General features: G+C 32.8%; 1 protein-coding gene across 1 annotated transcript; it reads left to right on the forward strand.

Moving 5' to 3' along the window:
- Positions 1–658: 658 nt before the first annotated feature.
- Positions 659–24,685, forward strand: LOC131849219 (protein disulfide-isomerase A5). The gene is made up of 12 exons (XM_059199240.1): positions 659–1,016; positions 3,020–3,264; positions 4,488–4,695; positions 6,637–6,765; positions 7,882–7,982; positions 14,451–14,602; positions 16,402–16,532; positions 18,225–18,386; positions 19,553–19,694; positions 22,539–22,741; positions 23,189–23,366; positions 24,414–24,685. Exons 1-12 carry the CDS (start codon positions 990–992, stop codon positions 24,671–24,673), a joined length of 1,938 nt encoding a protein of 645 aa, XP_059055223.1. The 5' UTR covers positions 659–989; the 3' UTR covers positions 24,674–24,685.
- The last annotated feature ends 1,235 nt before the right edge of the window (positions 24,686–25,920 follow it).

Raw genomic sequence — 25,920 nt, forward strand, 5'->3', positions numbered from 1 at the left:
TAAATGGAATATTCACTCTATTATACGTACCTCCTATTAATTCTATCTTATTTTTTACACCCAATTAATATCACAAACACGAAAATTTGTTTCGATATATTTATTGCTCTTTATTGCTTTTTGTCTAAACTACCGAATGGATTTTGATGACATTTTTTTTCATTACAGTAATATTTTATATTTTTTTAATATATTTTATATACCTACAATAAACAATTTTACAATAAATAGGTTATAATTTAAAAAATGCTGTTTAATAGAGTCACTGGTAAAGTCTAGATCATCAAAAAATACCTAAACCTTAAATTTACACTTAGGTGACGCATCGTGTGATTATCTTATATAAAGAAAATAAATTCTATGTTGCACACTAAGTAATTTTAATAAATAGTTTAAAAGTTATATGGTCAGAATAAACATACTCTTTGAAGTGTACATTTTGCGATTTTGGCAGATAAACGTAACAAATATACAAACGCTAATTAATTCTTTCTTGCAGGGGTAAGTATTACAAGATTTTGATAAAAATGCGCACTCGAATAGCATTAAAGGATTAAGGTGTACGTACTCTGTGCTCTATTTCAACAGAAACTAATTGTCAATTTGTAGTTTGACGTTAATTGACGTCTACTTATGATTTCTCCACGTTTTGCTTATATAGTAGAAAAGTTTTAAAATTGATAATGAATTAATTGTTATGTTATCTTATCTTATCTATAATTGTTTACAGAAAGGGATCTTATTTAGCTTTTAATTGTAGAGTGTTATCCATATATACCACAATAGCTATAACTACTAACATAACTTCATATATTCTGTGCTGTTTATAAAACTATTTCTAACTAAATAATTTAAGTCAATTCTTTGCAAGGTACATCCTATACACTGACAGTATCTAACATAGTAGATAGGCGAAGATGAATTTATAGCGTAGTATAAATATACCCAATTAATAATATTGTTTAGTTAATAAAATACAAAGTTTAAGAATGATGTCTGGAAACCTGTTTTGGAAGGTAAGGTAACCTAATCGGTGCATGTAACAGATACATTACTACTATTATATATAGTACCGTTAACATTACACCCAGAATGATGCGTCATGTACTTTATGTGACTAGGTATTTATACTATAACTACAAAAATATGGCAATCTTCTTATTTTTAACTTTGATTAAAAAAATTACTTCATTGTCTATGCGCATTTTCTGTAAACGTGGTGGAATGGTACAACCCCCACATATGCTAATGGTATGCTAGTGTGGCACAAGTGGAGGATGAAGTTAGGTCAGTTAGCATATTATGGTAAATTTGCTAGGAATTTAACATGATGGTTCCCTGGTGACCATGTGGAGATAGGATAGGCCTTATTACTAATAATACTATTATATAAGTCAAAATCAATTTTGTTCAATTGAACTTGCATTATGTATGGTATTATAGATTGTAGTGCATTGAGGGAAGATAATAGGGACTAGGGGTCCCAATTTTTTTTATCTTATACATTTGTGTGCCGTAGCAATTGAAGGTAATATCACATACGGGATACAACACAGTGGTGAATAGGTATATAACTAGTATGTTATATGCACTATGTTAGTATCCTTTATTGAGTAAGTAGATGAATGTCAGGACAATTCACACAGTGCCGTCTAGTCCCTAGGTAAGCAGGGCTAGTATTATGGGTGCTGGATAACTGATATACATAAATACATCTTTATAAATGCACATACATAGTATACATAGAAAACACCAAGCAATCATATTCATATATACAAATGATTTCTTAGAGATGGTAATGGAATGTTGTACTCATCTACTCTGGCGGGGCACCGGTGAAGGATGATGATGATGACCTGACTTCATGCAGTCAGTTTGCCCATTGCAGCAAAATTACTAGTTATTGATCTCAATGGTTATCATGGATAGTGTGGAGGTCACCTTGATGTGGAATACTGCTATCAGTGAAGTACTATTATCTGTATTATTAATATCTACCCCCTAGGATGCAAATCTTTGTACTGTGCAAGGAAGGGGAGAAAGGGGATTGTTAATAATGTGGATTGATGTCATGTCAGGTTGACCTCCAAGCGGTTCCCTCTGGAAACCATTCTTATAAATTCTTGGCGAATTTGTCATGATGGACAAAGTGACCTGATCTCATGCCCGTCTTATCATCCACCACTTGTGCCCCGTCAGCGCAAATCGTTAGTGCAGGTGCGGGTGCACCATTCCGTTATCATCTATTGAAACTGTTTGAGGAAGCATACCTGCGATCATCCGAAGTAAGGTGGTGTGCTAAACCAATAGCACTGAGACTGTCATTATAAGTCATTGAGGTTGTCAGTAATATGCTCAATACCTTTTTAGCTCATATCTCCACAAATCTTTAAGTCCCACATGTCTGAGTGTCTGGTGTGATAGATAATTAAAATTACAGTCTACTACCTTTCCCGCGTGAAATTTATCGCCTATACATCATTCATACAGTAATATAGCTTATACATCAAAATAACACATGGGCTATAAATATCACGCGGATGAAAACGAGGCTGCTAGTTTTTTTTATATAAAAATGTTTTTAACTCTTTCACTATGGGCACAGAATTTAAGTAATTCTAATTTCAAAAATATAGGTAAATGTCTGCATCAAAAAAAGTAAAGTTCGTATTAAGTATTTCGTATTTAACTATATACATGTAGATGTTATAATTTAGTTAAATATTGTATAATTAAAGTAAAATAGCATTAATGTAAACATGAAACTCTTAAAAATCTTAACATAGTATAAAGTCCCCACCGCCGTCTGTTCCCTTATATCTATTAAATTACGTATCGTATTTTAATTTAGTTTACTGGAATAGAATGATTCAAGAGAAAGGTTTATATGTACAATACAATATAGGACTACTTACTTAATTCATTTAAGTGATGTTAACGTTTTTATATTTAAATAAGAATTTTTTTTATGTATAATGTGCACATACAAGTGCCTTAAACTTGTCATATTTTGTTTTAGATATTTCTACCCTTGTTATTTATATTAGCACAAATATCAGTTCAAGCGAAGAAACAAAAGTCATCAGTTGTGACCGATGTGGATGATATAAAGGAATTTAAGAAGCTATTAAGGACTAAAACAAATGTTTTAATACTATATGTGAATGTACCAAAGTCTTCACAGACCATTATAGATGTATTCAAGGATACAGCTGATATTGTAAAAGGACAGGCAACTCTAGTACTCATAGACTGTAATAATAGGTAAGGCTATATCATATTTTATATTCCACCCTAATCTATAATCAATAAAGTTACTAATTGGCCCGGTAGGTAGTGTACAGTGCAAGTCTAATGAGTGCACAACTCTTCATTTAATTGGACTCGAAAATGTACACCCTTAGGCACTGTAGGGTGTTGCTAGGCGGTTACCTAGCAACACCCTAAAATTAATAATAAAGCGTCTGGGCTGGCTCAATAGGGTAGTCTCTCCCTTAAGCCATCTATAGTACTAATTTATAGATAGCAAATTGCTACTGTCCAAGCTTTTGAAGTAAAATCAATATCGTGGGTCAGTTTATTGCACTAATTTATAGATAGCAAATTGCTACTGTCCAGGCTTCGAAGTAAAATCAATATTGTGAGACAGTTTTTGTTACTTTGTATGTGTCCAAATGTTTAAACCTGTTTCGCTGGCTATTTTAGTCGAGGAGAATTGGCATTGAATTACTGGCCCCTACAATGTATACGAATAAAGACATCAAAGAGTGTGAGATTGATTCTTGCATTGGAAATTTAAACTGACACCAAGAACATTGTGTGCCAATTTAAATCGCCGACTAAATCTCAAGGGGCGGAAATCGTCGATAATAAACAGAATTAATCCAAGAGGCGACTGTAAAATTGCCCCTGTCCGGTTGGATTCAAGTATTCTCAATGTGGACATGTCCTTTCACCACTACGGATACAGTTAACAATGCCTGTGTATGAATGTGTTATGAATAATACTTTGTTGCACGAGTTCGCAACTACGTTATGTTTTGTTATGTAAACTTTAGGCAGTTACAGGGTAATAGGTGTGCTATTTTGGTGATGTCTGCTGACCATCCGGTTCATACAATAGCGTGTTTGATTCTAATTCTTCTTATTAAATAAATTCCGATTCCGATTAAATAAAACAAAAATTAATGTAGTTCGTCGTTAATGGCAGACAAGCTGTCGGCCACATGTTAGAAAATGACCGTTACATATGAACAAGCAACAATTACAATACCACGTACATGATATATTGAGACGAACATAATACCCATGCTATTTTAGAGGTCTAAGATGACCTTCGTATCCTATAATTGTACTTACTGCCTTGTCTTACACTTCAATCGTAACACATTCCATAAGGCTGCTGAGCAGAAATAGGTGAAACACAGCAGAATTTAGCTTTATATTCCAGTTACAGAAAAAATAAACTTTACGTTTACAATTTCCAGTGAAGGTAAGAAACTATGTAAAAAGGTGAAAGTACCATCATCAAACCCTTACTACTTGAGGCACTACAAAGATGGTGACTTCCATAAGGACTACGATAGAAGTGAGACCGTCAGTTCTATGGCGAATTTTCTCCGAGACCCTACCGGGGACTTGCCGTGGGAAGAGGACACCACGGCCACAGATATTTTTCATCTACCTGATGGAGAGGTATGTATTATTATTATATTTTATGTCTATACTTATATATGTGTTATATATGGCGGGTGAGACTTGAATTAGTCTCATATTATTAAATTGTTGTACGACGTAAGACCAAGTAAAGCAGAATGACTTATCATTCTGCTTTACTTTGTCTTACGTCGTTCTGTAAACTCCTTCAATTGTTTATTTTAAAAACTATATATGTATGAGCACGATGTCAGATCAGTTAACCCAACTTGGCAAACTATGTAATGGTTTCCAGAGTGAAAAGCGTGGAGGTCAAGCTGACATGGTGAATTGTTAGCTATGGGGTTATTAGTGCAGTTTACTATCTATTTACCCCTCTATACTTACAGTATAAAGTGATGAAATGTGTAACATTGTTAGGGGTAATCTCTAGATCTACTGGAACGATTAAAAAAATTGTTTTATTGTTGAATAGGCCTTTTATCGAAAAAGGTATAAGGTATATAACATCACGCTCCGACAAATAGGGGTGGAGGTGCAACTAATAGTGTTCCAAAAAAGGGAAAATCTAGTGAATAGACAAACAATCATGCTCATGAAACAAACGTTGATAAATGAAAATCTGATGCTAACGAAGTTGCGTAAGTCAACTCGTAGGTGATTATGTAATGACACACAATAATAGTATAAATAAATAAAAACCTTTATTTACTATTAACTTCACAAATTTATACATGTGTTTAGGCAGTAACTGTGATCCTGTTAGTTTATATTTTTTTTTTTTTTCCCATCTTAATGTCACTATGTGACGTAGGCCTCCTCCAAGTCCTATGAGTTAATGAGGCAACAACGATAAAAATAATAATTCTAACGTATAACACCGAAGAAATCGAGAATATAAAATGTATAAATATTAATAATAATATCAGGACAATTCACAAAACGCCATCTAGACCTAAGTTAAGTGAACTAAAGTTTGTGTTATGGGCGCTAGATAACTGATACAAATACTATAAGATTTTTTTTCGTAAATACATACATATTATAGATAGAAAATACGCAGACCGATACAAACAATCATACTCATGAATACAAATCTTTGTGCCGTGAATCGAACCCGCGACCATCGGAACTAAGGCGGTGTGCTACACAACCACCGTGGCCGTCCTACAATGTATATCACACTGGCGGCTATTTTGGCGAATATTCTAGGAAATATTCACGATAGTTTTCAGAGGCGACCGCTTGTTGGCGGGCCTGATATGGTAGGTACATGCTGGTATTGGGGCCACCAGTGCCCTTTGCTAACAATGGTCTCACATGTTACTAAGTTAATTTGAATATTGTATTGTATTATATGTTAGACTCGGTGTTCTGAATTTAGTCTCTCATTGGACCTATTTCAATGTTTACTGTTGTCTATTGTATATTTTATTTGAAATTAGCACTTATCTGCCACTTTGTATCCATTTTTGAGGAAAAGATAACCATACTCCGTGTCCGTACTCGTGATGCAATCTATTTTTATACCAAATTTCATTATTTTCATTCAGATGTTCAGTCCTTAAAAGGTAACAAACAGATTTCTGATATATGTATGTTGCCTTCAATGTCGTCATTATGAAACGGAGATTAAATAATTGTTTATACATTAGTGTGATTTATAGGTAAGGATATAGTATTTAGTTTTTATTTATTTATTTAACTTCAATGGACACAATACAAAAAATAGTACAGTACATTTGACAGAATAACACTGCGGTTTCTACTAGTTAACTATAGGTGCTGGAGAGAATAATTGTTGCCGGCGCAAATACCAAAAATAAAACAACAGCTAACAATTTCATTATTTAAATATTTTATTCTTATGTATAGTCAATTTATTGTAAATATGATAATTTGTTTTTTTTATTACTATTTTTTAATTTGTTTTAACTTCTTGAATGTATTGTTAACTGCAATCAATCTTGTCTTTTATAGGCATTAATTAAATTTCTCAAGAAGGGTGCGGCCGCGTACAAGAAATCAATGATCATGTTCTATGCTCCTTGGTGTGGATATTGTAAGACATTGAAACCAGAGTATGTAGCGGCTGCAGCTGATTTGAAGGTATGATGCTTCATGATGATTCTTATTCTATGAATTTAAATAACTTTCAAAAAACAATTCCAAGTTCAAAATATCTTTATCATGTAGGTCTATTAAAAACTTATGATATGTCAAATCTAACGAATATTCTACAGAATGAGATCACCGATTTTACCAAGGGATAGAGAAACAGTGGAGTGGTTTAAACGTCAAGTTTCCTTGACGTGTTAGTCAATGCTAAGTTTATTTTCACTTTGGAGAGTGCAATTAAACTATATGTGTATATAAATCAATATAAATATACGTTTAAATACTATACAACATAATTTTAGATTTTAAATTACGCAACGGATTTTAATGAAGATTCAACAATATAGAGTGATTCAAGAGGAAATTTTATATATACATAACAGGTATATATTATAATATAAAAAGGAAAAGAATTTCAAAGATTTGTGCTCCTGGTATAGTACAGATAGTATATACGTATATGTATATATTATTTGTGTCCATTTCAATTTTATCTGCATTTTTAGCTAAAAAGTAGCCTATATTTGCCCTCGTTTTACAGTCTACAATATCTTCATTCCAAATTTAATTAAGATACATACTGCTATTTAGTTGTGAGTATATAAAACGTAGCCATGAAAGTGTGTCTGGATATATATAATATTATATAGATAAATTCTTTATTCAACAATTACAGACACATAACACACATGAGATATAGAAAAAATATGAATTAATAAAAGAAATGTAGATGACTTTATGTGCCGTAAAAGTGAAAAGGAAGCCAACTCAGCATAATGCTACAGATAAATCTGCAGCGCTGATATTCTGTTGGCTCCTTACTTATACTTACTACTAAAGTCACTTATTACTAAAAAAATACATATGTATTAAACTTGGAACTCTTTATCAAAATATATAAAGTATCAATAAACTGTAAGTAATGTGATGAATTACTATATTAGATTATTTAACGCGAACCTTTTCTTTCTAACATAATAATTGTTACTTATAAATAAGTATAATTGTACATCACAATATTATACATCAACTAAAATGTATCTCAAAGATTCGACGTGCCAAGGGTCCATATAATAGATATAATATAAAGAACTCCTGTTTTTTCAGGGTGAAGCATTGTTGGCTGCTATTGACGTTGCCAAACCGGGTAATTCGAAAATAAGACAAGTTTATAACATAACCGGTTTTCCAACACTCTTATATTACGAGTAAGTATTACTGTTTGAATTAAGTGTTAACGGAATTTTAAAATGCAATGGAAACATTGTTTATTATTATTTAGTTGACAGTTTCTTATAGTAATAATAATTATTTTTCTGTAATATTTATTAACAGTATTTACGTAAGTAACTATAATGGTAACCAAGCTGACGACCTACTGATGGTAACTGGTAATGGCCTATATGTATACATGAACATCACCATGTTACGTGATACCACTCATGCTTTGCCATTCCAGAGCTATAAGTTGTTATTGATAAGATAAACTATGCTTTGGTTTATGACAAGGAATTGCAATGCCCAATCTGATACTAAACTGAAGCAAGCTGCTTGTGGGTTGAAATAGGCGAGATTGTACTACTTACGCAGACGACTTTTCGTAGTCTGCATCTGGTGTTTGTATCATCCTGGAACCGAAAATGTGACCACCAGAAGGAGGGTCGTTTAATTGCAATGTATTTCTGTAACTACCTACTTGACGACTTATACTATATTCCAAACTAATAATATATTTTATTACCTTTGTTTATCCTTACACGCCAAAACTACTATACCGTTTTAAATAAAATTTTCATATACAGACATAGACAACTTTTAATGCGTAAAAAGGGTTGAAAGGGAAGATTAAAGGTTGTATGGAAGTATCTTCGTATTTAAACCTAATATACACATTTCTATTTATTTTTTTATTTACAATTTATTATGGAAAATCGTACAGTAAATAGTTATTATTGCACAAAATAGAGTCAGTAGTTCAAATCATAGTGCATACGGACAGAAAATAGAAATGTAACCGTTGTATTATCTTAATAACATTGTTATATAAGTAATAATAAATAACCCTGGACAATTAACATAGCGCCATCTAGTCCACGGTATGCAGAGCTTGTTTTAGGGATTCTAGACAACTCAAATTAGATATATTTTCTTTTGTAAATACATACATAATATACATAGAATATACCCAGAGCGATGGAAACAATCATACTCATGGATACAAATATTTGCACCGTGCGAGGAATCGAACCCGCGACCATCAGAAGTAAATGGTGTACTAAATCGCTAGACCACCGAGACTATATTATGAATTATTTATTTTATGCTAAAATTGGGCTCGAAAAGTAGTACTTTCGGTTATTTCATCAAGTCAAGTTCACTAGTCAACAGCAGAATAGTTATTCAATATACTTAAATATATATACATAAAATATTTTATGTGCCTTCAATTGTAGTTCCCATAACTAACCATTTTTACTTATAATGCATATGTAATTACAACCCGTGATTGTTTTGTTTCAAGCATGAAAGACGATCTAGTTTTGTTATTGTGAATGCGCCATGTAAGTCGAGAATTGTGGCATCAGCTTTTATAATTCTCATGTTGTATAGCGTAAAGTGTAATAAATATTATTTACTAGTTGTGCCCGCGGTTTCATCTGAAATTTACAGCTTATATGTTGTTGTGATGTTTAAGCTGTAAAGTTTCATCGAAATCCGTTCAGTAGTTTTTGCGTGAAAGAGCAACGAACATCCATCCATACTCACAAACATTCGCGTTTATAATATTATTAAGTTTTATTATATCCATCCATATTATTTTAGTAACTATCTTATAAACTATGTTAGTAAATTACAATATATATCCTTACTAGCTAGTAATGATATATATTGTAATTTACTAACATAGTTTATAATATTATTAAGTTTTATTATATCCATCCATATTATTTTAGTAACTATCTTATAAACTATGTTAGTAAATTACAATATATATCCTTACTAGCTAGTAATGATATATATTGTAATTTACTAACATAGTTTATAATATTATTAAGTTTTATTATATCCATCCATATTATTTTAGTAACTATCTTATAAACTATGTTAGTAAATCACAATATATATCCTTACTAGCTAGTAATGATATATATTGTAATTTACTAACATAGTTTATACTCTACTACTATTCGCCCCGGCTTCGCACGGGTGTACATGTATTATATATATACACATTTCTCTTGAATCACTCTATCAATTAAAAAAACACTTCAAAATCCGTTGCGTTGTTTTAAAAATTTCAGCATACATAACGACAGATAGCGACAGCGACTTTGTTTTATACTATGTTATGTAATGATTATTTGAATTTATATATCTGTCTAATTATGTAATACAGTAAAGTAAAAATGACTACTAAAATGTTTTTAAAACAGAATATTGTAGATTTTGATATGTGTCAGTATGATAGGTAAGGTGTGAAAGTATGTTGTGTGACTAGTTACTAGTAGTAATAGTAATGTATTTAATGTTATCTTGCTTTCATTATATAACTATACTGGCTGTGCCCGCGACTTTGTCCGCCTGGAATAGACGACGAATAACATGTTAACACAGCGCCATCTAGACCATAGCGTAACTTTGGTCTAGATGGCGCTATGTTAACATTGTGTTATGGGTACTAGATAACTGTTACAAATACATAGAACTTTTTTCGTAAATACATACATATTATATTATATACAACACTCAGACCGATACAAACAATCATACTCATGAACACATATATTTGTGCCCGGTGAGGAGTCGAACCCGCGACCATTGAAAGTAAGGTGGTGTGGTAAACCACTAGAACACCGAGGCCCTCAAGATTATGGTTTAAATGACGAAGTTCTATACATACTTTTAGTTTAGTTTATTTTACTCCCTTAAATTGTTTACAAACTTTGAATGTAATATTTATTTATATGTAATAAACAGTGGAAGGGAATGACATACTGCGCTGATCCCAAATTATGGGATAAAGGCAAAGCAATGATGATGATTTAATAAACATTCTAGAAAATAAGTTTCAAACTCCTAGCTTTAAAAATTACGATACCTCCATACAACCTTTTATGTCACTTTTCAACCCCTTACAACCCTTTTTTTTGCATCAAAAACGTTTATGTCCTTTCTAAGGGTCTACACTATTTGTGTAAAAATTTTCGTTTATATCGGTTCAGTAGTTTTGTCGTGAAAGCACGACAGACAGACAGAGTTACTTTCGCATTTATAATATTACTAAGGATATTCGAAATGATCTGCGTTAGTGAACTGACCTACAACTGAAATTGTACGACAAGTGATTTTTTATTTCTGAACATTTTTTTTCAATATTCACATTTGGCAAAAAAACGTATTTTTAATAAGTAATTTGAGTAACGAGGTAACAAGTAGCACTTTTATCGGCTTATAGCACTTAAATTGTGATCAATTGATTCTTTATTTCTGAATAATTTTTTTCAAGATTCCATTGCCCAAAAAAGACTTTTCTAATTAATTTACGAGTACCACCTTATACCGGGATGACTTCAATTGCGATTATTCACGAATGCAGCATACCTATACTCTTTTGGTAGGTACAGTCTCGCAATTTGTTTGGATATATCGCAATAGGTTTTTACATGTAGTTATATAAAACTGTAATATTAGAACAAGCATATTCTGCGCATTAGGTGTGGCTTGTTGTTAGTAGTCGTTGCATTCTTGTGATTCAGCGATTCTGTTGTAGTCGAGAACCGTGGGACGGTGAATTCTCAATAATTGATAACGTGCAACAATGTTTCTATGTCCACTTATGTGACATATATCTGCGGTTAACTATTATAATTATATGATTGTACGAAGTGTTTCGTTAGCAATCTTTATTTATTTACTAGCTGTACCCGCGACTTCGTCCGCGTGGAATATAACTTTATTTTAAATTCCACGCGGACTAAAAAAAAAGTAGCCTAAGTTACTCCTTATTACATCAGTTTCCTGCCAAAAAAGTCCCGTCAAAATCGGTCCAGCCATTTCAGAGATTAGCCGGAAGAAATAGACTGACAGACAAATTTGTAAGAAATGTTGTTTTGGTGTATGTACTGTATTTATATTCATGTTCATATACATGTAGTAAAAAACGGTTATTTCAATATTACAAACGGACACTCCAATTTTATTTATATGTATAGATTATATACGTAGGTACTGGATGACCCCGCAAACATTGTTTTGCCATAAAAATTATAAACCAAACTACATTCGACTATCTCTGCACTCCCTAAGGTTGGCTGGTAGAAAATGCTACTATTGTAATTAAGTTTTTAATAAATAAAAATAAAATTTATTATTCAAAAATAGAGGTTGTTGGTAGAAAGGGTTAATTAGATAGAAGGGGTTGATAATAGAAAAGGAATATTTTGGTATGCCATATTATAAAAAAAAAGGATCAGAAACAAAAAAAAATATTTAGGGCTGGGTCACCCTTATCATTTAGGGGTACGAAAATGGATATTAGCCGATACCCAGGCCTACTCGATTCAAATGCATACAAAATTGAATAAAAATCGGTCAAGACGTTTCGGAGGAGTATGGTAACTAATATTGTGACACGAGAATTTTATCTATAAGATATAAGGGGTTTGTGATCGGTATAGATAATGATTAGACATCCCTCAAATAATTTTGGAAATGTTTTATAGCTGTAAAATAATCTTTAATATTATAAACGCAAAAGTTTATAAGTATGGATGGATGTATGTTTTATAATTTTTCACCCACAAACTACTGGACGCATTTTGATGAAATTTTACAGTAGTACTTACATCACAATAATATATAGGCTATAAATTGCATGCGGGTAACCCCGTGGATACAGCCAGTATTTAATATATATCTTATACGATTATGAATGTTGAGTTTTGTTTAAATTAACAAATATTAATTTCAAAAAACTTCATGTTCATGTTGATGACTACAATGTTCTATGTGAATAAATGATGTTTAATTAGAATTTAATAATTCAAGATCGTAAGCCAAATATTTGTGTATGTGTACATATGTGTATTACACATTAAAAAATATTAATTACAAAAAACTTCATGTTCATAAGCGACTACAATGTTCTACGTGAATAAATGATGTTTCAATTAGAATTTAATAATTCAAGATCGTAAGCCAAATATTTGTGTATGTGTACATATGTATATTACACATTAAAAAATATTAATTACAAAAAACTTCATGTTCATAAGCGACTACAATGTTCTACATGAATAAATGATGTTTCAATTAGAATTTAATAATTCAAGATCGTAAGCCAAATATTTGTGTAAGTGTACATATGTGTATATTTATGTTGACACAATGTTAGTTTTATATAGAAGTTATCTAAGCATTCCCCTCTGCCGTTTATCTGCTGTTACAAACCGCCTACACAGAACTTGGAGGTATCTGTTATCAATGCGAGGGTCATATCAATCCGTGTGGGAGACTTATATTATTTAAACGCCTCACTTCCCTCTTCTGACCACTTAAGGGTACATTTGTCCTTCTTGTTTTAACTTGCAAGATATTTATTCAATAATGGTTGATATGACTCTGCATTAGGTGAATGTGAACGATATAAAATCACTATACATGTAAATCGACCTACTTTAACTTTTGTAACTTTCCTACTGTCTTGGGGTTTGGATAATCAAGAATGTTTTTGAAGTCATTAGTCAAACTCGAAAGTCAACCTTTTCTTCAAAATGAATGAATGATTTATTTATACAGACAAATACGGTAAATAGTTATTTACATTGTTACGTAGCATAATATTTGTAAGCCAGAATGTGGTTAGCAAGAAATTTCCAAATAAATTCTATATAATTAAATAAAACTTATAATAAATGAAATTAAAACTACAAACATGTCGTGGTAAAAAATCACAATCACAATCTATAATAACCACAAAAATCTTAAAATTATATTATTTCTATTTAATTGAATTAGTTTATGTCTTACTACGGTTTTTTAAAGAAAATGGAATAAAACAGACTTAAATTTAGGAATTTTTAGATTTTATATAGATTCTGGCAGCGTTTATAGTTATATAGTTTTACTGACACATTGTAACGGTTTTTTGAATACATTGTCTTGTTCTTGTAACAGTTTACAATGCTAGAAACGCGTTTATATGTGTACTAGCTGTCCCGCGCGACTTCGTCTGCATGACACTTATCATTGTATATCGGCCAATTTATATAATATATTTTTAGATAATAGCATATATGATATACTACCCCCTTAAGGTTAAAATTTTTACAAACTTTGAATGTCACATTTATTTATATTTAATCAACAGCCTCAAAAATAAGTTTCAAGTATTTAGCTTCAAAAACAGACAGACAGACAGACAGAGTTACTTTCGCATTTATAATATTAGTAATGATTACTCTAGCATAATGAATACACACATCGAATCCATACATCATATACTTATATTATAATAATAAATAATAGTAATAGTAATTTATTATCGGATAATTGTAGTAAAATTTTGTTAGTAATAATTACTTAAACTAGGACAACTCATGTGTGTCCCACCCAGTATCTCAGAATGGAATAGTCTATTATACAATAAAAATGTTTGTTTTATAAAATTATTGCAGGAAAGGGCAGTTCAGATTCCCGTACAACGGCGAAAATAAGAAACAGGCTATAGTAGACTTCATAAAGGACCCCACGACACAGTTACAGCAGAAAAAAACCGAAGTAGCAGATGAAAGTTGGTCGCAGGATTCTGATGTTGTGCATCTAGATGGTTGGTATCCTTAATTCATATTATATTTTCAAATATGTCGTAAAATCTTACTTTCATTTATGCTTTTTAAGAGATGTAATGTTTAACAGTTAGTACCTATTAAAGTGTGCGCTAGTGATATTAAATTATAATAATAAATGACTCTGGGCAATTCGCACAGCGCCATCTAGTGGCACGGCACGCAGACCTTGTTTTATGGATACTAGACAACTCATATAAACTTAACTAAATTAAACTCAGATATTTTTTTGCAAATACATACATAATATATAGAAAATACTAAGGCCGATACAAACAATTATACTCAAGAATACAAATGTTTGCACCGTGCGAGGAATCCGACCCGCGACCATCGGAAGGAAAGCGGCGTGCTAAACCATTCATAGATAATAATAATAATAAACGAGCAGACTCAAAATAACGAGATTACAAATCTATAACAAAATATTGCAACGTGAAACCAAAAGTTACTGCACGGGAAATATCGATTTCACTTTTGTGCGCCATATATCGTAAAATATGAACGAATGGATAAAGACGTGAACTTTTCCTAGATATGAAGGCCTCGGCAGTCTAGCGGTTTAGAACACCTCCTTACTTCCGATAGTCGCGGGTTCGATTCCTCGCACGGCACAAACATTTATATTCATGAGTATGATTGTTTGACTTTGAAAAAGGGCGAGCACAATAGATCTATGTAGGTCGCAGTGCTGCAGGTGCAGGTATCTTGGGTTAGGTTTTTTGGGCTATTGTCAGATGACAATAGCCCAAAAAACCCAATAAAAAAATGATTGTTTCTATCGGTTTGGGTGTTTTCTATATATTATGTATGTATCTACGAAAAAAAATATCTATGTATTTGTACCCTTAACACAAGTTTTAGCTAGCTTAACGACGCTCTAGATGGCGTGGTGTGAATTGTCCTTAGAATATTATTATTATTATTATATTGAAGATTTCAAGCTTGCGATTCATGATGAGGTTATTAGAAAACTATGTATTGTATATATGATCGAAGTCAAACAATTGATTGAGATTTAATTAAATAATTACAGTTTACAATCAGTCCAACACATTGTAAACGATGATGAATAAATGAAATCATCTCAATCATCAGTTTCCATGCCATTCCATTTACATGTATATGTACATACATAACATGTAACGTATTGACACATACATAAAAAATGTATGTGTCAATGTTTGTTCGTTTCATAATATTTTGCACCAATTGTTACTCACTCAACTATGCCACTGTTTTTGGTTGACTGGAAGAGATCTCTTCTAGGGACAGGTCCATCTTTGCTCACATTGTCTCTAAATTATATTATTTACGGAAAGTCTGGGCAATAAAGAGTAAAAATATAATGTTTTAAGGTTCCAAGTCATTCATCACTCACTTATTTGTTTACTTTTAATAATAAAAGCGTCGAATGTACGAAATGTATTTGAAAAAAAAAACAATATAAATTACAAATAGAAACTTCGTACTGTCCTAGTTGTTCTATGATTAAAATCTACATCAACCACTTCTAATGTCAATTTGAAATGTGCCATGTCAAAATTAGTCATTTCTGGATCATAATTTGATATCATTATGTATTATAGGACCAAGTTATTTGTGAGGAATATTATAAAAGGTACTGTATATTAAAACGTCGATTTACTTTTATAATTAGTATCAGGACAATCGCACAAAACTCTATGTAAATATATCCATAATAATTAATTTGAAATATGCAGTTTACTATTTCGGATATTGTTTTATTAATATTAAAAAATATTTTTTTTGGTTTCAGTGGAAAATTTTAACAGTGTTTTATCAAAAGCTGAGCACGCGTTGGTTGTGTTCTATGCCCCGTGGTGCGGCCATTGCAAACGTATCAAGCCAGAGTTCGAAAAGGCAGCTACAAGAATAAAGTTGGAAAAGGTAAAATCTCAGGATCAATATCAGCCTTGTTCATCTTTGATAAACAACCTGTTTACCAGAGGTAATCAGTCAAAAAGTAGTTTACATGGGTACACACTCACCTATTTCAGCTGCCAAGCAGTTTGTTTTTTAAACTGCGTTTCAGTAGGGTTCAGATTAGACAATGAAATGACACGATACACGAATAAAGTTGGCAAAGGTAAAATCTTATAATGAATATCGACCTTGTTCATCTTTGATAAAGAAACTATTTACCAGAGGTTGCCTGTCAAAAGTCGTCTATGTGGTACCTCATTCACCTTTTTTAGCTACTCAAACAGTTTGCTTTGTATACTGCGTTTCAATAGGATAGAGATTAGACAATGAAATTAATGAAATTCAATTCTCACAGCGCCATCTAGAACCAAGTTAAGCTTGGTAAAGCTTGTGTTATGAGTACTACATAACTGATACAAATAAATAGATATATATTTTTTTATAAATACATACATATTATATATACATAACACCCAGACTGACAGAAACAATCATACTCATGTATACATGTTTACGCCGTGCGAGGAATCGAACCCGCGACCATTGGAAGTAAGGCGGTGTGTTAACTGCTTGGCCATCACCGAGTCCGTCATACTTCCATATCATACATGCCATTGAAAATTTTGTTAACTAATTATTCCCTCTTGTATTTGATTCTTTTTAATTAATACTAATATAAATTACGTAATTTCATACGTTTACATCTTTCTTCCAATATAATTTTACGTTGTTTTAAAAATGATTTTTTTGTTGCCATTTCTTAAAACGTTTGCGTTATGAAGATGTAGAAAATCTAAATAAAAAAATATATTGGTTCGGTTTCGCTTCTTATATCGGAACATTTTGATGGCAATGTATTGGAGGGAGGCAGAAGGGGATGTTAAAAACTAACACAATTTAAATGTTTTATTTTTCTCAACTTTTGGACATTTCAACATAATAGTGTTAATTGCACAGGTGTTACCTACTCACTACTAGCTATGCCACATTGTTGGATTGACTGGTAGAGATCTCTCTTAGAGATAAGTCCACCTTTGCTCACTTTGTATATGTTTAAGTTTAGAACTGTATTTAAAAGTGCAATAAAGAATATATATATAATTTTGGCTCTGTCAAAATTTTCACGAGATATAGGATATCTTCGTACTGATGATCAAGTATCTTATTTAGTTGGCAACTCAGTTTTATTTTATAAAATATAAGCTTATGTATGGGTACTATAGGCAACTGATATCAATACATAGGTTTTATTTTTTTAAATACGTACATAATTTATGTAATTTATGATTGTATTCCTTAGATATATATTGTATTCATCGTTCTGTTTATATTCTGTTACATTTTATTTATCATTTATTATATTTGCACCGCCAACATCTATTCTCTGCACCACCTATGGTTGACTGGTAGAAAATGCCGCATGGTGTTAAGTCCGCCAAATGTACTTTACTATATTTTGTATATTGTGTGCATTAAAGTTAAATAAATAAAAAGTAAAAAAATATTTACATGTAATATACCCAAACCTATACAAACAATCATACTCATGCATACAATGCGAAAGCGGTGTGCTAAACCGTCTGATCACCGAGGCCGTCAAATGATATAAAATACATAAAACATACTACATATTAAGTCATGTTTTATCGTGTATAGATTACAGGTATATTGGCAGCGGTCGACGCCACGAAGCAGCCAGACTTGGCGTCACGGTTTGGCGTCAAAGGATACCCAACGTTGAAATACTTCAATAAGGGCGAGTACAAATACGATGCTGGCCAGGCGAGACAGGAAGAGCAAATCGTCAACTTCCTCAAGGTAAAGGCTCATAATATTTTATGTGTATGTATGTGTGGTGTATATATATATATATACTAGCTGTCCCAGCATACGTTGTTTTGCCTTAAAATAAAAATAAAAAATTAGGGGTGGACTACCCCTAACATTTAGGGGGATGAAAAATAGATGTTGGCCGATTCTCAGACCTACTCAATACGCTCACAAAATTTCATAAGAATCGGTCAAGCCGTTTCGGAGGAGTATGGGAACGAAAACTGTGACACGAGAATTTTATATATATATATATATATATATATATATATATATATATATATATATATATATATATATATATATATATAGGTCTTTATTTATATACGATTACATTTTTAAGTTTAGTTTTAATTATTTATGACATTTATATTAAATTATTATTTGCACATTTTGACCCACTCAACACTTCCTATGCCACGCTCTATTGGGTTGACTGGAAGTGATCTCTTTTAGAGATAAGTCCTCCTTTGTTAACATTAGTTCTAATTAATATATTTAAAAAAATGTATTTACGTGCAATAAAGAACATTTAAATAATCAAGCTACCCACCCGGCTTCGCACACCCGTACATGTATTATACGTATAAAGCTTACTCTTGAATCACTCTACTTATTAAAAACTTATTAAAAACCGCTATTGTAGTTTTAAAGATTTAAGCGTACATAGGGACAGACAACGACAGCGACTTTGTTTTATACTATGTAATAATAATAAGTAATAATGATGATTTGTAACAAAGTGATCACTGTTTCTGTGTTTAGGTTTTAATTAAAAACGGCAGTTGAAATTGAGATGTAATTTTGATATAATACGTTTTTAAATATACTACTTAGGTGATTGAGGATAATGTCCTGAATGGGTGAATTCGTTAATTTAGTAAGTAGGTAGATTCTTACATATTGTCTGACTGTATAGGTACCTTGGTTTTGCTATTTCAGTCACTTTGTGCTAAACGACAAACATACATAATATGTATAAAAAACAAAACGTTCATAGTTATAAATGTATATGGAATGTCGAAGCCGCGACCATTTGCAGTGAAACGGTGTCCTAAACCGCTAGACCACCGCTAATGGTCGATACTGTTAGTTTTAGGTTTAGATTTTCATAGTCACCGAGCCCGATTATAACAGTGGTAATTTTTTTTCAGAATCCTCAAGAGCCACCGCCGCCTCCACCACCCGAGAAGCCCTGGTCTGAAGAAGAGAGTCCCGTGCGCCACCTCGACTCCGCGACCTTCAGAAGCACACTGCGAAAGATCAAACATGCCATTGTCATGTTTTACGCACCGTGTAAGTTATTTATACTTGTGTTATTATAGTATCAACTAGCTGTTCCCGCGACTTCGTCCGCGTGGAATTTAACTTTATTTTACTAAAATAAAAGTAGCCTAAGTTACTCCTTATTGCATAAGCTACCTGCCGAAAAAAGTCCCGTCAAAATCGGTACAGCCATTTCAGAGATTAGCCGGAACAAACAGACCGACAGACAGACACCAAAAATTATAAAAAATGTTATTTTGGTATATGAACCTATAGCTGTATACGTACATAAATATATTGTATAGGCAGCGCGCATGCGAAGCTGCGCGCGCAACTTAAATATGTCACCTTTCTTGTCTCTTATAAAATTAAATTAGATAAACGTTTGCTTTGTTATTTTATTTAAATATATATAAATATAATCCAGATCAAGCCTATAACTGGTGACCCCGCTCTTGGACAGAACCGTAAGGATATAAAATACATATTTTTAAAGAACAAAATTACATATAAAACACAATTTTACTGATATATATGAACATCATGTCTTTGGAAAATACAATAGCTACCGAACCATCTGAACTGTTTAGAGTCGGAATACGCGTTCCTCCTTTCTGGCCGGAAGAGACAGAAATATGGTTCGCACAAGTCGAGGGACAATTCGCAGTTTCAAATATTACATCAGATATAACAAAATTTAATTACGTTATTGGACAACTGGATCATCAATTTTCGAAAGAAGTCAAAGATATTATTATCTCTCCACCTTCCACTGAAAAATATGATAAATTAAAAACAGAGCTTATCAAACGTCTAAGCGCCTCACGTGAAAAACAAGTAAAACAACTTCTCATGCATGAGGAATTAGGAGACCGCCGCCCATCTAAATTTTTGAGACATTTACAAAGTCTCGCAGGACCCAACATTCCAGAAGACTTCATCAAGACTATCTGGACAAGCAGACTACCACACACCGTATATATATTCATATACATGTAGTAAAAAACGGTTATTTCAATATTACAAACAGACACCCCAATTTTATTTATATGTATAGACGTATAGATTATCCCAATATGGTACCCAACTTAAGTGAGCTCAGACATGCATACTCTTACATTCCACTTTTACAACATCTTACACACACATTTACAACATCTTTTAATTCTAGAACTCCTTCCTATCTCAAAGAAAGTTTCAAGTTCTCCTCTTCTATTCACCCTTTATCATTAAGTTCTTCCAAAAGCTTTCCACTCCTTCCCATTCCACTAAATTCTATCACAATTCCTTTACTGTTACAAGTCTTTACTGGTATCAAGTTACGGCACTAACTTGATACCAGTCACAGTAAAGGAACTATCAGATACATGTGTCCTTTGATATATTATTTGTGCCTCTTCTTTACTGTATGTTGCAAATAAAATATATTCTATCTATCTATTTTTTTATGGTTATAATAATGTAATGGTGCACCCGCCTGCGCTAACGGTTTACGCTGGCGGAGCTGGCTGATACCAATGGAGGATGATAAGATTAGCATGAGGTCAGGTCAGTTAGTCTATCGTAACAAATTTACCAAGAATTTATCACGATGGTTTCCAGGGGGAACCGCGTGGAGGTCTGCCTGATATGGTATATTGCTAGCAATAAGATCGTCAGTCCACATTACTAGGCTATAGGCTATATTACATCACGCTACTACCGATAGGAGCGGAGCAGCAATGAAAAATGCAAAAAATAATCAGTTTGAGTTTCCGATGCGTGCTCTGCATAACCAGTTAAAGTTATCATCTTTAGCTATTCCCTCATACAAAAATATGTATGAGGGAATAGCTAAGGCAGTGAAAATACGTGATTAGAGATATAGCATAATATTTTTCTCCTACGGAATGGCAACGCATGAGCGGTATCATGGGCGTCATATGATATAGTGAAGTCATGCTTGGGCTACCACAGTTTCGCCTATATATCACAGCGACATCTAGTTCCAAGCAAAACAGAGCTGGTGTTATGTATATATTTACGAAAAAAAAAATTTACTATGTATTTGTATCAGTTATCTAATACCCATAACACAAGCTTTAGCTAGCTTAACTTAGGTCTAGATGGCGCTGTGTGAATTGTCCTGAGATTATCATTATCATTATTATTTTGTTGTAAATTCATACATAATATACATACAAAATACGCATCGATACAAACAATCATACTCATGTTAACCTACACGCACAATGGCCCAGATGAGAGGCCAATTGCGGAAAATGGAGTCCAACTTACATTACATTACTCATGTTGACATAACGAACCCGCAACCATCAGAAGTAAAGTCTGCACAACCACTAAACCACCGAGGCCGTCCATAGTAAAAGTGGCACGTCCATCTCCATAATAAATTTTGTGTAGGTAAATCACTTTATGTTCAGTTGTGTTAAGCAGTATAAGATGTAACATCTTTCTGTCACATTTATAATACCAGAAGGTATGTATCATAACATCTCGCTATCATGTGCCCATAATAAAAGTTCCTACTATAATGTAGCTCACACCCACGACATTCTTTGCATTTTTGAGATTAAAAGCTCTATTCGATCTCATGATATCTATGTTCGCATCAAATGTCATTAAGATTCCGATTCAAGTCATAAAAGATATAAAAAAAAACTCACCTTTGCATTCATAATACGACACTTGAAAACAATAATAATAATCCTGGACAATTCACACTTAGCAATCTTAGACCCAAGCAGTGCTCTTGTTATGGCCATTAATTAACTGATATAAATACTTAACACGTTTTATTTTTGCAAATACAAACATATTATTGCATTACATTATTATTGCAAGTACATATATGTATGTATTTACGATTGGCAGGGTGTGGACACTGTAAGAGTACAAAACCGGAATTCGTGAAAGCCGCAGAACAGTTTGCTGATGAGCTGATGGTTGCATTCGGGGCTGTTGACTGCACAGTCCACCAGGACGTGTGCGGGAATTACGATGTCAAGGGATATCCCACGATCAAGTACTTCAGCTATTTCGATAAACAAGTGAAGGATTACTCAGGTGGAAGAAAGGTAGGGTCGAGTGATTATAAAGTTGCACAATATTTGTTTGAATAAGTAATAGGGAATGTTTCTTGTTCCTTCTTGTGCTGAATCTGTTTTCAATATAAGTGGTAGATTAAGAAATAAATACTATACGCTCTAGACACACAACGAATCCCAGATGAGAGGTATAAATGTAAATATGGAGAATAGAGTCCAATTTTCATTTTTTATATGCATTTTTACAAGTGTTTATATTATTTTATTTGAGTAAGCATAATTTATATTAATAATAATATTCCAGGACAATTCACACAGCGCCATCTAGTCCCAAGCTATGCCGAGCTTGTTTTATGAGTACCAGACAATTGCTAAGTGTGGGAAATTAGATAATCCTCCTGCCATTGAATTATCTTAAAAAGGGGTACAAAGTTTTTGCTTTACATATTAATAAAATGATTTTCACATGGTTTTTAGGAAGCGGATTTTGTCTCTTTCATACACACACATATGGGCAGTCAACAGACGTCACAAAAGGCAGCTAAGAGCAACCAGGACGCCGGGTTTGGTGTTAACGTCCTGCTATCCACTGATGATGATTTCGAGAAAATCATTGCTGCTCCCACACACACGTTCGTCATGTTTTATGCCACGTGTAAGTATAATTTATTGTCTATTATGGTTCCTTTATGACCATAGTCTGTTTCTTATTTCCGATACAAATTTGACGTTATCTATGTTGCCAGCTTTTTGGGATTCTTAAATAGTGGTGTGGCACTATCGGAAATATTCTTTATTTACCGATTTTTGTATGTTACTTAGAAATAATGGTGGATGTTTATGTATAACACATTAACACTGAATTAATAAAGTTAAGATGCAAAGACTAACTGCCTTTTAAAAAAAAACATCGTAGTCTCCTATTTCATTGACTAATACTTATGATTTTTTTACAAAAAATGCTGTGGAGCATTGTTTGATAGAAAAAAAATCATAAGTTTGTAACTTAACCCGCAAAAATCACTATATGGAATACGAAAACAAAAAGAATGATTTTTTGTCCAATTATGAGTTTTGTACACTGTCTTTCTATTAAAACAAAGACAGTGTACAAAACTCATAAGTGTAAATACGTAAATTTTGAAAATGTGTTGTGGAAATAATCATTACAACAGCTAGTAACATTACTTTATATGCTTACCATCATCTCATAGACATACAAAGAATTACACCATTCTAAAATACTAAGGCCCTGCTGGTGTAGCGGTTTAGTACGTCGCATCGCTTCCGAAGGTCGCGCATACGATTCATCGCGCACGGTACAAACATTAATATTTATGAGTATGATTATATCGGTCTGTAAGTATTTATATAATATGTCTAGCAAGCTCTGTTTACCTTGGGACTAGATAGAGCGTGAAATGTACAAGTGCTTTAATATTATTTTTATTTATCGAAATTGGGCTAAATAATAATAATAATAATCTCAGGACAATTCACACAGCCCCTAGACTGTTATGGGTACTAGATAACTAATACAAATATTTTTTCGTAAATACATACATATAATACATAGAAAACATTTTGGTGATGATGTTTTGTGCCGTGCGAAGAATCGAACCCGCAATAATTGGACGTAATGCGGTGTGCTAAACCAAACTAATTACATGAATATAAATACAATATTATTTTATTTTATTAGGGTGTGGACACTGCGTGACTGCGAAGCCGGCGTTCAGTCGACTGGCAACAGCATTGAAGACTGATAAATCACCAGTCAAAGCGGTAGCCGTAGAAGCAGCTGAAAACTCCAAAGCGGCCGATCTAGCTGGCATACAAACGCTGCCCACCTTCAAAATGTTCGCCGCCGGGAAACACGTGGCCGATTATGACGGCGACAGATCCGTCGAGGACATGGTCAACTTCTGCAAACAATACGAGAAGATGAAAGACGAGTTGTGATCTTAGCGGAATCGTATCCTATTTTGCATTTATTTTCATCACATAGTTTAGTTCACTCATTAATATATATACCTATATGTACTCTTAATTCAAGTTTTTTATACGTAACACATTATTTTGTAGATGATGTATTTTTTTATACTTGAAGGGTGGTCTCTATCGATTTCTTGCGATTTCTGTTTATTAACAAAATTAATTAGTACATAATTTGCATTATTTATAAATTATTAAAGAAGTATTCTAGTAACTGACTAAAAAATTAATCATAGATATTTTTTTTTAATAAACAATCAAATATTAAATTTATAAGAATTAAAATAATAGATGGCAACGCATACGTGACAAATCTGGTGTTTCAGGCATCCATTGACTACGGTAATCATTTACGATCAGATGAAACGTTTGCTAATTTGCTACTACTGGGGGTTGGAAAAAATCACCCAAAATACAATTTTCTCTATTCCAATTTGCCCCATGCACCTGTTACCTCTGTCAAATAGTGACCAATCTTATATTACCTTTTCAACCAATTGAATTGACCGGTCTTCTAACAGTAGACGTATATTCTGCAAGATCTCGTTAGTGAACACCCTTTATATAGTTTGTTAAAGTACTTTTACATGTTTGTATAGGCCGTTGCAATTGTCTATTTATACAACAATATTGTTTGTAGACTTTTTCTACGTTATCGCCATGTTGAAATGTATTTTTTTAATTTTATACATAGCTAATATGTTAGGGTTTATCCGTGACTTCTTGTTCTCTGATTATTATATTATATATATTGAAATTGAATGAAGCTATATGTACTTTCGAAAACACGTGGAAACAATACCGTAATCAAAGCTATATTATTGAAGAGTCTACTGTCCCTCGAAGAAACTTTTAGCATGGACAAATTAATTTCCTGTTCCATTACCGACAAGGATTCTAACCCTAGAACTATAATCGTATCCTGATAGGCAGAAGATGGATCTAGGTCATTGCAGTGGCCGATCGGCGATCACACTTCAATGCCATCACGAGCGGCTTCAAGGACGCGCGTCATCACTCTGTCTTTAATCAATTAATTTATAAATTCATATTACCAATACATTATATTTAAACTTACAGTCCACCTTTATTGAAGATCCCTTAGGGCCTTGACAGTGGTCCTTCGAGCCGGACAACCTGGAAAGATTTCGAAATGCGGTCTGGGCTTTAGACTCTAAAGACCAGGAAATAGGAAATAACCTCTAAATGTTGAA

This window comes from Achroia grisella, unplaced genomic scaffold (assembly GCF_030625045.1).
Source record: "Achroia grisella isolate CSIRO2021 unplaced genomic scaffold, CSIRO_AGI_Agris_v1 utg640, whole genome shotgun sequence".
Lineage (NCBI taxonomy): Eukaryota > Metazoa > Arthropoda > Insecta > Lepidoptera > Pyralidae > Achroia > Achroia grisella.